The following is a 15,730-nucleotide window of genomic DNA, read 5'->3' as shown; positions in this document are numbered from 1 at the left end:
TCATCCCTCCCCACACTGTAATGAAGAGAAAAAACTGCTATCTTCTTTTAATCATTCTGAAGGCTCCTTTTTTTTTTTTTTTTTTAATTAAGATTTCTACAGGTAACTACGAAAGTTAGTACAGGAGCTTCCTGTCTGCTCAAACTGTTTTCCCCAAATGAGTAAAAGATTAAATTTGGCAGTGCTCATGATAAACTGAGAAAGCCACTATGTTTCCCAGTAGACTGCATGAGACAACCATGGCTGGGAGAGCCAGCTTGGTGAAAAGGCAATGCTTTAGTTAACAGAGAGATATTGATAATTACCAGGTGGCAGACAAAATAATGTAAAAAATTTGCTGAGAGGTTACTGAATTGAGTTATACTTCAACTCTGACAAGACCAGGACAAAATGTGACTATCAGTTTTATATTGACTTTGATGAGGAAAACTTTTTTTTCTCTGGGTAGTTAATATGAACTCCCGTATGGATTGCTAGCACATTATCTAGAATACATCCCTGCAGTAAAAGGCTTCTGCATCACGCACACTTGTTTTCTTACTCTGTCACAAATTTGACTGCAGGACATCATCCCATTTGCAACCTTCTCTTGAACTAGTATGTATCTACCATCTAGTTTACAAGGCTTTTCACATCACAGTCACAAAACCCCTATTATAAATTTCAGCTTCTTCACTTAGTCTTTTAAAAATTTGCAAACTTATTTTGTTGCTTTAATACAATCATCTACTACATTTCTATACAAAAAAATTTCTCATACAAATCCCTCTAGTAGGCACTTATAAGTCAGGAAGTAATAAACCTAATGCTGCCAGTGAAATCTGAATTTTGCCCCTCCTTCTTACCATCCACAAGAGCAACAAATCAACAGGCTACACAGGGAGACTGAGATGCTCTGGATAAACAATACTGTTTTTAGTGTAGGGTGTAAGAATCCTCTGCAGGAAGCTACAAAATGTCAAGCGATTTGCTTGCACTTTAGATAATTTCAGATACGTTTGCAAAAAAAAAAAATCTTTTTGCCTTGTCTACAGCAGAATATTCAACACATAGTGACTGAACCCATGAGGGAACAGCAGTATGAGCACTAGCGATACAGTATATCTTCAGTAACCATGCTGTTTTGGGTTCAGGCTTACACCCACCCACATATGTTGTATTATACCATTGCATAACCAGAGATCCCTGGAGCCTGGATTCTCAGTCTCTATGGCTGCACACACTGCAACTGCTGTGCCAATACTGAAATACTGATATCGTGTGCTGGTGCACCACCCCATCAAAGTGCTACTAGTGCGACTTTCCCATAGATAGAGGATATTTCTTCAGCTTCTTTTTTTTTCTTTTTCTTTTTCTTTTTCTTTTTCTTTTTCTTTTTCTTTTTCTTTTTCTTTTTCTTTTTCTTTTTCTTTTTCTTTTTCTTTTTTTTTTGTCCTAGTTGTTCATCTAAGAAAGTGATATGCTAGGGAGAAAACTGAAGTGGTTCATTTATGTATATGCAAATTACAGATGCTTTCAACAATTGCTTTTTAGTAGGCAGTCAAAAGGAAACTAATACAGAGTCTGCTATTAGTAAGATAGCCTTGAAAATGCAAAAGGAGTACCCCAAAAAATAAAGTTCTGCTGAAGCCAGGGGACTTGAATTTTAGAACGGGTTATCATTAGTAGTTGATGATGCTGCTAGTAAATGTGGAAGACGTTTGCCCACATGTTCATTCATAACGAGTTTAAATATTTACTTCCTGAAAGTGTCCAATGTCACATAAGCAAAGACAAGAAAAGAGGACAGTAAGTTGCTATATCAAAACAACTTTTGCTTTGTCTGTGTACCAACAGCTTTAGTCTCAGAGAAAAGGGGAAGGGCTTGCAGGGGAGAGAAGAGGCCTGAAAAAGTAGAAAAAACACCTTGCTGAGCCGCAGGAAATTGGTGGGAAAAAAATTGTATGTCTGCATTTGTAGCCTGGAGAAGAAAAGGGTGATCTTTTCACTCTCCACAACGACCTGAAAGGAGGCTGCAGCCAGGTGGGGGTCGGCCTCTTCTCCCAGGCAGCCAGGGCCAGGACAAGAGGACACAGTCTTCAGCTGTGCCAGGGGAGGCTCAGGTTGGATGTCAGGAAGAAATTTTTCACAGAAACGGAGATTAGACATTGCAATGGGCTGCCCAGGGAGGTGTTGGAGTCAGCGTCCCTGGCGGTGTTTAAGAGAAGACTGGACGTGGGACTCAGTGCCGTGGTCTGCTTAACAAGGTTGGTCGTACTTGAACTCGACGATCACAGAAGTCTCTTCCAACGTAACCGAATCTGTGGTTCTGTGATTTCATGCTAACCAAGAGCAGGGATAATTTCCACCCCTGCAATCTGTCTTTTCCCCTTTTCCGAAGTCTCAGGAATTGAATTGCCGGTCCCTTGTACGCAGGGACCCTGAGGGTCGGGCCGGGCTCTCGGCGCTGGATTGGTGCTGCCTGCGCCGCGCGCACCGCGCTAGTCTCGCACCCCCCCGCCCCGGCTCCGTCGTAGCCCTGGCCCCGCCCCGCCCCGGCCCCGCCCCGCCACCCCCGGCCCCGCCCCCTCTGCGCCCGCGCCGCTCCCGCGCCGCCCCCCCCCCCCCCCGGCAGTGCGGTGCTGCGCCGCGAACATGGCGTCGGAGGGGATGATCCTGACGAACCACGACCACCAGATCCGCGTCGGCGTCCTCACAGGTACCGGGCCGCGCCGGGCACGGCGCCGGGGACGCGCGGGGGGCGTCCGCGGGTCGGTGCGCTCCTCAGGCCGCCCCGCGGGGTGCCCCGCCGGTCGTCTGTCTCTCCCGTGGCGGCGCCGCCGCCGCTGCGCAGGGAGCGCCCCTCCGCCGTGCGTGCGGTACCCGAAGCCTGGGGCCGGGGTCGGGGCGTGGGGGCGGCGCTCCGGCCGCCGGCGGGCAGCGTGAGCGGGGCCGGCCGGCGCTGGGCAGCGCTGCCGCAGGCGGACGGGCGCCGCAGCCGCGGGGACTGACCCGGGGATAACCCGCGCGAAGGGGACGGAACGCGCGGGTGGGCGAATGCCGGAGGGGGTGGGGGGCCGGGACGCGGCCGGGCTTCCTCCGAGCGCGGCGGAGCCGTGAGTGCGAAGGCGCTGGAGAGGGGAGCCCGCGGCCGGCGCAGGCTGCGGGCCGGCAGGTGCCGGGCCTGCCTTCCCCGGGCGGGAGGCGGCCTCGGCTGCCGGCCGCGGGAATGCCCGAGCGCGGCACGCTCCGCACGGCAGCTCCTTTGGGATGGCTCCTTCCCCTCCCCCTCCCTGGCCTTTACTTTGGGAATTGGGAGGGGGTGGGTGGGGATGCTTGTGCCTGTGTGCTCTCTGTTGGGAGGGGGAGGAGGGCATTTGTGATGCTGCTGCTCATAGCGCACGGATGATCCTTTAATAAAACCCCGTGGCACATGACCTGCGGTGGTTGCACAGAAGGGCTCCCGGGGCCGGTACGGGTGTGACAGGCGGGGGGTTCCTTTGCCGGGGTCTTGGCGGGTATCCCGGTGCCCCGCGGAGCTCGGCGCGGCGCGCCCAGGAGCGGAGCCCCGAGGGGTTCCAGTGGAGACGGGCGTCAGCGCCGCTTCTGTGCAAGGAAGGGGCGAGAGATTTTGGCGAAATTTTTAGGCGTCGAGCTCAGTCGGTTTCACCGAGAGCCTCGGAAGACATGACTGTTTATGGAGAGCAGCGTTGTGAGCTCGCTTAGGAGTAGGAGGATGCTTGGAGTGAAAGAGGGGACAGTGATGGGAGAGGAGGCCTGGAGTTAACCCTGAAGTTATTAATTGCCGCTGGTGATGTTTAACCCGAGCGGCGCGTTGGGAAGCGGCCCGAGCCCGCGGGAGCCCCCGGCGCTGTTCCTCTGCCGGGTGCTGATCCCGCTGCCGGGAGCCGGGCATGTCGCGGAGGCTGGAACCCTTTCCCTCCTTCCCTTCCTGGGAAGAGCTTGGCCGCAAGGTGATTGTGATGATAAACCACTAGAAAAGCACGGTATATATAGGTGGAAATCCTTAGCGTTGCTTTCAAATCCCAGGCAGTCAGATCCTTAATATGGGTAGAGCGTGTTGGACCACATGCGAAAGTCACATGGGAGGGTTTGTTCCCTTTGTTCCTGAAGGATAGAACATGCGTGCCACTACCTATTATTGTAAAAGTTCAAGTGGGAAGGGAGTGCTAACAGAATGCTCTTTGCATATTTTGTACAACTTCATGGTGTGTAACTCGGGTTATTATTTTCTTTTGATCAGAGAGTTGTAATAAATTTTCACGTGTAAGTGTTCCCAGAATGCAGTACTAGGCACATATGGTGTTATAATAATTTAAATAACGATTTAGTCTCTCAATAGGTTCAGATAATCTTTCAGAATACACTTATTTTGTACTGTAAGTCCTGCTTGATCATTGTTTAACTCTTTTAACTCTGTATCATTATTTTTAATTTCATTGAGAAGAGCTTGTAGCCTAATTTTAGTATTTTGTTTTTAGAGGAAAGCCAAGAGGCATAACCAAACAGAACAGTTTTAGGTTTTTTCCCCTTAATGTAATTGTTTTGAATTCCAGGTTAAAAATTTTTGCAAATAATTATTTTACCATTTTGAAAGGTTTTGTAACACCTTGGTTTCCTACAGCTTTCCTAGCCCCCTTTTTGTGTGTGTTTGTAAACATGAAATAAAATGTCATAGCATGTATTTGGCCAGCCTTCATTATTTTCTGCTTCGGCATCTCCTTTAACCTAGGAAGGGAATATTTGTACTTTGGGGGATTTGGACCCTCTAGCTGTTTCTGCTATTTCAGCTATGAAAAGACAGCAGATTAAAAAATGTACTCTCCTGAATTTTTCTCACAGAAGTGAACTAATAATTGCTTCTTGAACTAATAATTGGTGCTGTATGGAGGAATAAGTGTAGAAATGAAAAGGTTAGGTATGTGAACTATTTTTAACATTTAGAGTAGCTTAGTGATCAGAAATTAGATAATTAACATAACATGACTCCTTTAGCTTTCTAATTAAGGTTATAGGCATGTTTGTTTTCTTAGCATTATATATTTGTGGTTTTATCAGCTCAGACACACAGATTTATGCTCCTGTTAGACCCAGTATACTCACTTTAGAAAATTATCAGTACTGCACCTTTTGGTCATATTCAGATGGAATTTAAATTTACTTAGGAAGGAGTAACTCCGTTGAATTAATTTGGAGTAAGGTTGTATGTTTATTTTTAAATGAGGACGTAAAAAAATTATTTGGGCACATTGTTATTCTTATCTGTTGTAGAGACTGATGTGCATGACTCCAGAGTGTATTGAGAGTGAGTAATGTTTGTCATAAAGCTTAGTTTCATTACATTGTTTTGTTTTGAGTAAGTTACTGTATTTAGTTTTGCTTGTTAGACCTCTGTGTTTGTGTATGTACTGCTAGTTTCCATCTAGAAACAAATGCGTATTTTTTCACTTGTGGCAAATTAGGACAGGTATGGTGGATGAGAGAAGTAGAAATCTTGGATATTGTTTACCAACATAACTTAACTGTGTTCAAATGCAGATTTATGCAGAGTGTAGCACCGTGGGCTTTTTTCACAAAAATTTCTTGTTAACTTCTCTTATACCCAAACTGTCAAAGTCTTTTAGTTAAAAGTCAATGATAAGTAAAGAGTCCATAATTAGGACATTTTCTCAACGTAACAGAACTGTCTTCCTAAAATCAGGAAAAATACTTTGTGTGTACAGCATCTGTGGACTTGAAGTTGACACTTATGCTTATTTTTGAGTCTCTATATAGAAAGTTAAAGTTAAGCTTATTTACTGAAACAGGAGGAAATATACAACTGACTGATTACAAATCTGTGAAACTTGCGAACTAGAGGGTTATGTCTTATGCACATAGGAAGCCTCACCAGTTTGTGGATAGAAAATTGAATTCCAATCTGTACGTTATCATTTCAAGAGGTGTCTTAATTTGTGAAGAGCGGAATCGTGAAAGTGCCACATTTAGCACCAGGGTTTAATGAAGTGTTCAGATTAAAGATACTGCTCACTTAGGTTCCAAACCTAGGTTTTCCCTCTGCTACTTTTGATACGTAGTGCAGGCACTTGAGCTACTAACAGAGCTTTAGTATTACATTGTCATGATGTCATGTTCACTTTTATGGTAAAATACATTTTAAAAGGGCTGTGATGTTAACTATCTGGTTGAGAGATTTTGTGATGGAATAACAGAATGGGACTAACAGTGGACTAACATCCATTTGTCTGGATATCTTCTTTTAAGAAAGAAGCAGTCAGAGAGTAACAGGAAATGTGGGGTAGATAAATGAAAAACAGATCTCCACATTTACAGTAAAGGTTGGATTCTGTGCATGCTCTGTATGTATTGTTGTGAATCAGTGCTTCCTTGGTAAAATACAAGTACAAATTTACTCTGGTTGCCCCTTGGAAGCCTTTCATGTTTGGGGTATCTCTAGCAGAACAGTTGTTAATCAGTTACCAGTGGTGTCAGGTTGCTGAACCTGGTGTACTAAGTACAGAATTTTGTAATGTTGAAGTTGGCTAGAAAAGAGGAGAAATTGTGTGCTCTGGCCAAAGCTGAATCAATATTAGGTCATCCTTCACTGGTGGTAGCATTGGTAAAAGTTATATAATCTGTGACCTTTCTTGTTTTGTCAGGAGCTAAAGCAGACCCTTTGACTGGAACTGTCTGGAGAGTTCTGAATGGTGTTGCCCTCTCCACTAGCCCGATGGAAAAAAACCAGACTCTGGTTCTCTCTGGTTGCTCCTATTTTGTGGGTTTTTTCCTCTCCATCCCCATTATCTTCTTATTTGCCTCTCTTCTTGTTTTCTCTCCAGTAATCATGCAATGTAGCTGACCAAAACTTGAGGTTTTGTTACGTTTGGTTTTTTCAGAATATGCGTGATAAAAATTTGTCAGATTTTGGTTTGCCTAATAACTCTTCATTCAGTTTGTCTGCTTTTGAGGTAGATCTGTAAGAAAGCCATCACCAGACATAAACACCGTTTTCTTCCTTTGCTCCTCATTTTGTATTGTTTCTTCCTTGTTTAGGAAAAAGCTCTCAGACTTAACTGTTTTTTCAGGATAGTTTACTGTGTTCAGTATTGCTCCAGAAGTGGTAGAGCCTTTCCCTTTCACAACGGGAGGGAGGAGTTTAGGCAAATTTTTCTTCACATACATTGTTCTTCCTTTATTCCTCTGTGTAAAGATTAAAACATTTGCAATGATAGCCGTTGCCATAAGCCTACACAATAAAGCAGACAAACGAATTTCTGAACCTGTAACTCAGACCTGGATGTCCCCCATAACCCTGTAGTGTGAAAGATTACAGCAGTGTCTTTGTGTCTGAGACTCCATAGTTGGTTGAAATGATCTAAGCATGAACATTGTGTCTGAATGTATCACTTTGAAGCAGGCTTTCTCCTGAGCTGATGAGGCCCTTATCTACTTGAGAACTGCAACCAAAGAGGTTGCCTGGGCAGATCTGAAGTTCAGTGATGTGTTCAGTGATATATTTACAATGTTTTTTACAATGTTTTGTAAAAATTATCTTTGAGAAATGTGGGAAACAAAATACTTTGGGTGTCACTATATGTTGGTCAGACTGTTTTAGAAATGTATAGGCTGGCTGTTTCCCAACTAAAAAGTCATATGCCTCTCTCATATTTTATGAAGTACCTTCTCATGATTTTCCTCTAACTCTTCATTAATAACATGCAAGTTGCAACATCTCTTCGTGATGGTGGTTCTGTTCATGCTTTAGAATTCGTGGGAAACTTTCTTATAGAGGTGTGTGTTGGAGGGGGAGTACTGACACTAGGTTTGCTGGGAGTTGTTGTCAAATTGCCCTAATTGTCTAAATTGAAGTTGCTTCATTTTTTTGTTTGTGATCTGACTTCTGTCTAGAATTACACCCTACTGGGCACTTATCTTCAAAACATAGATTAAAGACAGTAGCTTCTCCTGGGAGCCTTAGTTAGAGAAATGCTGTGCTTCCATTAAAAACTTTCTGGATTCAGACTAACATTGATTTTCATCTTTCTCAACTGTAAGACTGTCATAGTGTTGAGTTTATCCACAGAAACTAGGAGATCTCCCTCTTTGCCATTTGTAGCTGTGCGTCTTCACAAAAGCGTTTCTTTTCGACTTTTTATATGGCTTTGATGATGAACTTTAGTCTCGTGAATGTGAGCAGGAAAATTGCCTCATTTCCTTTTTGTAGTCTAACTGTGCTTTACCTTTTAACTTAAAGAGGAAGAAAGTCCTTGCTTTTTCTCCTCCCATTTTTTTAGTGTAGAGTGTGGGAAAAAAATAGGTGGCTGAAATCTCTGATAGAGTGGAGTCTTGTACTGTAAGTTGCTTGCTATAGTACTGTTTCTTTTTAGTAAGAAGAAGTAGAAACACTGGAACTAAAAGCATCTAAAGAAAGAGATTAAAACATACATGTATAGTTGGGAAATAATACCTCCTTGCGTAAGAAATGGGCATTAATTTGGAGGTTTGTGTGTTTTTATAGATCAGGGGTAAGAAGTCTTGTGTACTCAGTGTTTCTTGATTTGGAGTTTACTTATCCGAATACAGTTGAAAGACTTCCATCTTCACCCACGCTCCATGTCTGTGGTTCATATTTAGCAGCACAGAGCATACCCATTACAGCATGTTTTCATTTACTTTTCTAGGTTTATATTTGTCTCCTTTTCCAGTACTGCAGGAAAACTTTCCATGTTATTTATTGTAAAAATTAGGGATTACGAATTTCATGAGGATCAGCTTAGTTCTGGGATAAACTTTAGTTGGTCTGCTGGCTTTGTATCTGGACAGTAACACAACATGTGATCATCAGGCCATGTTTTTGGAGAGTCTAGCGTAAAAAATTCTGATACACAGACACAGGATTCCACCTTTATTGTTGATTTAGCCATAGCTGTCTGGATTTTTTTGTAGGTAAGCAAGTACAGATTCTGTTGTCTGCGATTTGTGAGATTGTTATGCAACAAGAGGACGTGATAACTAAAAATGAGAACAAATTTTAGTTCTTGTTAGATATTTATAATGTTTTGAAATGTGGATTAAGTAAAAGAAATAATTTACATTCTGTTCATATATGTTGATGCAGTAGTGTGACTCTCCACTCCTTACACTGAAATGGCCTTATATATGTAGTGTTGTGTCTGACAGAATTCTTCTTCAAAGTTTAACAGGATGCCTGAAAAAGGGAGGGTGATAACCATAAGGGAAATGAACAGGTAGCAGCCTTTTTCCTATGGAATGTTTTTAATTAATAAAAATAGAGCATAGACTTTTGGCAGATTTTATTTTATTTTATTTTATTTTATTTTATTTTATTTTATTTTATTTTATTTTATCACAAAACGATTGAAAAAATAAGTTAAAATTAAAAAAGAACAGTAATTGCATAAAAAAACTGCTTGGAAAAATAGGCTTAATATGGCAGTTATCTTAGAAAATTTCATTTTGCAAGTAAGAGATTTGTATGTGATGTTGTGTTTACTTGTTTTGTCTTCAAACTAATTTACTGAGGCCTATTTTATGCCTAACTTGTCAAGTGGAAAAAAAATTAGCATAAACCCTTAAGAATAATCTGCTGTGTACATTTTGCAAAATCCTGCAAAATGGGGCTCTATCCTATTGTTACAATGTGGGTGAATGATGTTTTGTAAGGAATAAAATGCATTCTCTGTTCCTTATACTATGAGATAAACAAGACTTCCATTCCACTGATTGACTTCAGTGGTTAGGGAATAGCTATGTATAACAAAACCTATTTTTGAGCAGTGAAATTTTTTTTGATATATACCAAGACCTTCAGGAACTGACTCAACATTAATTTAGCTTTATATATGAGTTACCTAGAACAGTACTTTTAATAATTCCAGATGTATTATGACATTTTATTATGTATTCAACATACAGATTCTATAAGTAGACCTATAAAATGTATTAAGAATTGCTTATGTACTTAAAATCACAACTGTAGAAATACATATTTCTACTTTTTCCTTTTCTAATTATATCTTATCACTTATTATGTAGTAAAGTGAAGCAAGTGAAGAAACAGAATACACTTGGGCTTTGAACTATAAATTTTTTGTGGTTTTAGTACTTGTTGTGTGGTTATGAAATTGTTATTTTTCTTCATTGTCCTGTCTATTGTAGGGAATTTATGTGGAATATTTTTATTTAAAAAAAATCTTCCACGCATGTATTTTGTTGGTTTTCCTGGCTATCATATGTGACTTTTGAGATCTAAAAGTGGGAAGTAGAAATTAAAGTATATGTTAAATTATATGGTGTGGTTTTGTTTGGGTTTTTGTGTTTTGTTTGGTTTTGGTTTTTTTCTCCAGCTTGGATTTTCCCCAGTTTTTCCCCATTTTTTGGATTTGTTGGGAGGTGGGATTATTGGTCTCTCTTTTTTTTTTTTTTTTTTTTTTAAGATGTATGCCGAAGGGGATTTAAATTCATGCTGAAATCTAGGAAGTAAGTTGTTTATTCAGAATCATTTTGTGGGAAGTTGTATGGATGAAAAATAATGCACATTCTTTTGGAATTAAAATGAATTGCAGTGAGATGTGTTGCAGATCTGACTCAGAAGGGAATGGCTTCTAGGACCTCCACAAATGATACTTGTCATTAAAAAAGAAGAAATTCCCTTTATTCTTATTGAGCTGCTTTTGATACTGTGAGATGGGCTACTTAGGAAGGAATTGATAGCAAGACCTGAGATGAAGTCTTTAAAGTCCTAATCCAAGAATTCTTGAAGAAACATTGAATGTGGTACTAGTTAGGAATTCTGCAAACCAACACACTTCCACGCTGCTATTTCTTACTCCTTCTTAAAACAGTTCTCATGGGATTAGGAAGACAAATCAGACTGCCAAAGAGAAGATGTTGTTGGGTATGCATGTATGTATCCTACTAGGAACTTACAAATCCTGCCCTAGGAAACTGTGGGTGGCAGTACATTTGTGGAAGAAGATGATTTCCAGGTATTCAAACAGACACTACGTAATTTCCAACTGACATGGTTCTTTCATATGATGTAGAGTAGTGACACAGCAGTGTAGATGGTAAGAAACCAAAGGCTTACTATGAATTCCCTTTCAGAAACTTCACCTCAGAAAAAAATTGGGAGAAACCAGTGAGATGCCTAAAGTAAGTACATATCTGGTGAGAAAAATGCTTGTTTCCAGGAAAAAAAAAAAAAAAGACAAAAACCCTGTGAGATTAAAGGGAATATGTTCTTCTCCCTTCCTCTTTTTTTTTTAGCCTGATTTCTCTTGTTAGTTGTGTGAATACTCAAGGCGAGACATTAAATAAGCCTACAGCAAATCAAGGCTCCTTAAAATCAACTTCCTTGAGGAAATAAGCTGTAAATTAAGCATAGTGAGGAAAAAAGTTGTGAAACACCTTTAAAAGAGAGTGCTGGGACAAAGTGTGTCTGTAGATAATACACACAAAGCTTCAGGGATGCTGAGATAAACTTGCAACAGGTGTTTCTACGTGTGTAACTCCTGCTGATTAAAACTTCATCATTGCTGGTACACTCTGATTTAGCACTTTAAAAAAAAAAAAAAAGAAAAAAAAAGGGAGTATTACAAAACAAATTGTATATAAAATGGAGCTTTTGGAGAATGTTTTTGTAGTCTCCAGGTTTTTCTCCTGGTTTATGGTGTCCTGAAAGAATTCCTTCTTTCAGGACACCATAGATAGTTTAGATAGTTACTCTAATGGTGTTCCTTTCCCTTGATAAATGTAGTAAATCAGTGGAGTATAACTCCATAGCTACTAGCTTTAGCTGAATCTAAATCTAAGTACTCCTAGTTTTTGTAAAATGTACTTGATGGTAGGCTTTTTTAATGACTGCTGTAATCAAGCAGACTGAAAAGCCTGCAGGGAGAATTTCTTTCCCTCCTAACCTCCTATTACAAGAGGTTCCAAACCCTTCTGGTCATAAATGCAGACATTTACTACGGCATAAATTTAACAAAATAAAGAAAAGAAGAAACCAGTAAAAGATATGTAAAATAAAACAGGAGGCTGAGGAGGATTTTGAGAGTTTTGAGAGAAATCTCATAACTTTTTCAAGTAAGTGTGACTACAGGGTAGTGCTGACATAATTCTTTGGAAAGAAGGCAAGGCACAAAGCTTTAAAAATGTGTAAATGGTCATGTTAGTAAGATGTATGTGGTCCAAGTTGGGTATATTTGTCCCCAAATCTGATGTTTCAGAACCTAATGTTATTCTGATATCTATTTTTTAGGAATGTGCCCTGTTCCACAGTAGGAAGGTAAGCTGTCAAGCCATAAGGTCTGATCTATCAGTTAAATTTCATCATGGTAATAATTAAAGCTGTTACCAGTGTCTCCACTGTGCAGAACTTTCTCACCTGAGTAAAACTCAGGCTTTTTTCCTAAGCATCAAAAATCAAAATGGAAAATCTGAAGTTCATGCTAAAAGCAACTGCTGAAAAAAGCAACTGATGAAGAATTTCCTGTGATTGTTAAGCTCCAAGGAAGCTCACCTGCCTGTTCTTATTTCTTTATTCCAAAGGGTATAGCTCTAGTTTATGCACAATGGTTTCAGTACATGACTTTTCTCTTTGGCTTGGCAGTTGATCAAAGAGGATTAGAGAAAATACTAGTTGTCATTTCACCATTGTTTTGTCAGAAAAGGGTTCAAGTAGACTTTCTGTGAGTGCTTTGATGAACAGAACATCTTTCTGGAAAAGCCATCTGAGGCAAATTTCTGTATAGCATTAAACTGGGACATCATGGATTATCTTTAATATTAGAAAAATCTTTTAATTCCTTGATAGCATGTCTTGTATTCTATTATTGTTATGTGTACATTGCTGTGAGGACTCATCAAATCATAAGGGAAATTTTAGATGTGAAATAGTAATAATTTTCAGTATTTCTTACCGGAATAGTAGCAGCTTTTAGTATACTCCAGAATAATTTTAGCAGGTCTTCACATTCAGATTATTCCTAGGAACCTTCTTCTGCACCGAACAAACACCTGCTAAAAATGTTCTACCTGTGCTTCAGCCTCCAGAAAGTAAATTCAGCTGTGCATATGAAAAGTAAGCTGAGGAAAACTACTTCAAAATGAATAGTTGAGATCTTATTAGCATCTAGAAAGTAGCTAATGATTAGGGCACATTCAGGGGCTTTTTCAGTGTTTCAGATATTGGGAAAACATCAGCCTGAAGCCATTTGAGATAATAGTAAAGTATATATTCTGATTCCTTCAAAGTATAGATTTAAGCTTAATACCCCCTAGATGCTGACATTCCAACTAGCAGCCATTGCAGGAAAAAAAACTCAGACAGATGCAGAAATTCTTTATATTTGGATAATTAGCTACTCTCTCAATTCTTCAATGATAAGTACACAATTAAAAAAAAAAATTTTGTGCTGTACCTACATAAGTCTTTTGACCTTAATTCAGTAGGTTAGTTTACCTTTTGGGATTTCATTCAGCGTAAGTTAAGTCTTTGATATCAAGTACTGCTGCTTTAGCAAAACAGATCTTAGTATTGGGGACTTCAGTTGCACACTGTTGAGTATGTTTTGCCTCACATTTGCTCAGAACCCATGGAGTGACCTCAGTAATTGTTGGAGTGCATTAGGTGCACTTGTGGAGTGCATCTCATTTAATTTTGTCCAAAGTGAATTCCACATTCATACTTTGATTCTTCTCTGCAGTGTGAACCCAAGTGTGGTGACTGGGGACTCTCAGGAGACAGCTTAAAAGCCATATTCTTGAACTAAGGACAAAAACCTAATAAAGACACACTGTTTTTTGCCTCCATGGGATTGTGTGTGCCTCTTAAAATTCTTGTGCATGCCAGAGGTGGTCTTCCAATGGGTAGCAATAAGGAGACATAACTAGAAATGGAAGGCAACCAGGAAGATACTGGTTCTTGGACTGCTCTTGTGCATTTTGTGAAGGTGATGTGGGTGAGGGCATAACCTTTGAATATTTGGATACTCTAGAGAAAGTGAAATGTCTTCTGTTAATTAGCCTTGAAATGACTCTTAACTTAAGATAGCCCAAAGTCAAGTTCAGTAGTTTGTAGAAGTATTTCAAAAGTCCAAAACTAGCCACAGAATTACAAATTTTTATAAAAGTTATAGCTGAGGAAATGACAGAAAAAGCATGTTTAAATTAATCCTTAGTTTGAATAGGCTCTCCTTGTACCTATCTGACTTGACTGTTGGGAAAATACATGCAGCGCCTTTTCAGGGATTTTATCTTCCTGCATTCACTACATCTCAAGGTGAGTTACTGAGGGAATTTTCTTCTGGTGTACCATGCAGTCTGCTGTAAGTGGCCAGTGCTTTGGAACCCAACAGGACTGTCCAGGTTTAATCTTGGGCATGACTCTATCATCATGCTTCTTGTTCACTGCCATGCTGTGCTGTGCTGGCATAACCTGTTGTGTGGCTGTGCAGGCAGGGAACTGAAACAGCTGAAAATTATCCTGCCAAAAAAGAAGGATCCTTTTGAGCTGAATCAGTTGTGTGATCTGGTTCAGCACTGAGCTCTGCACACTTCTGCTCCTGTAGGTGAATGGTGAGGAAAACTGGCAATTTTTTACCTCTTTTGTCAATTTTTTTCACTTCTGTTCTGTCTTACTTCTCTTCTATCCTGCAATTTTTTTATTCTGTGCAAAACATACTTAACTGGCTAACCTAGTGAAAAACTGCTCTTCTTTTGAGAAATTAGTTTTCTGCAGCCAGAACAACCTGAATCAACTTGGCAAGGGACCTCAGGAGTGCCAGTTTGAGGGTGGAGCTGGATTGTACAGGTGAGATAGGTAAAGGTGGGAGATATGACTTCCATTTTCTCAAAACAGCTGAAACAGATGTAATCATGTGCTAATTCTGTGTAGTTCACTTGCATCAATTGCTAATGTAGTCTTGACGCTCCTTTATCTGGTTGTGTTGCCTCCTTTCATGCAATTGTTGCTTTGTCAGGCTTGGGGTCCTCTTGGTGGTATTTACTAGCTTGTCCTCATTGACAAAGAAAGACATTGCCTCTGCTCAACAATAAGCAGTAAAAAAAAACATAGTGAAGGAAGGGAAGGATTTGCCTATTACGGAAAGTTTTTTGAGGAGAGGGCAAGTCAAGATATATTTTTCCATCTTGTATGTAAAGATCTTTGATTCATGTAGGTGAATAGGAAGGCTGTGCTAGGCATTTCTGCTTAGCAAAGAGCTGAACATCTGAGAACTTGCATGGTGGGTAACTAGAAAAGCCGAACAGTAGATTTCTGCCATGTTAAATTTGGGAAGAGGTGAACACTATGTTACATGTTTACAGGCACATAAGGTCACTTTATGAATGTATTAATTTTTTAATAGTCAAAACGTCTAACATTTAGTTTTTCTAACTTACTATCTTGACTGTAGTGTGCCTGACAGAACTAATTTGAAGACTGTATACATATAATTAATACACATACACAGATAAACATTTATTATAGTGTATCAGTAATTTTTACAAGAAGAAAAGTGACACATTTTTGCCAGGTCTGATTTCCCTTTTGCTTGAGGGGTTTCTTTGGCACCATTCAATCTGTCACCCTGCTTGCACTCAGTATAGTTTTTCTAAGCATATCTCTAGCTCAATCTAGCTATTATGCTAACTTCGAGGCTGCTGGCCTGATATGTACTAAATGGCAGATGATGTGCTACTGTCT

General features: G+C 40.2%; 1 protein-coding gene across 14 annotated transcripts in view; it reads left to right on the top strand.

Annotated features, from left to right (window-relative positions):
- Positions 1 to 2,626: 2,626 nt before the first annotated feature.
- GPHN (gephyrin) overlaps positions 2,627 to 15,730 on the top strand; it is a 274,965-nt gene continuing 261,861 nt past the window's right edge. For all 14 annotated transcript variants that reach the window (XM_066188296.1, XM_066188294.1, XM_066188292.1 and 11 more), the window contains exon 1: positions 2,627 to 2,698. In XM_066188296.1, coding sequence (XP_066044393.1) covers positions 2,635 to 2,698 — 64 coding nt within the window. In that variant the 5' untranslated portion in view covers positions 2,627 to 2,634. The remainder of the gene's footprint in view (positions 2,699 to 15,730) is intronic.

Source organism: Chamaea fasciata, unplaced genomic scaffold (assembly GCF_029207755.1).
Source record: "Chamaea fasciata isolate MVZ Bird 193981 ecotype frontalis unplaced genomic scaffold, bChaFas1.0.hap1 SCAF_7, whole genome shotgun sequence".
NCBI classification, from domain to species: Eukaryota; Metazoa; Chordata; class Aves; order Passeriformes; family Sylviidae; genus Chamaea; species Chamaea fasciata.
Note: the sequence above shows the minus strand (reverse complement) of the source record. Positions and strands in the feature narration are given on the sequence as shown.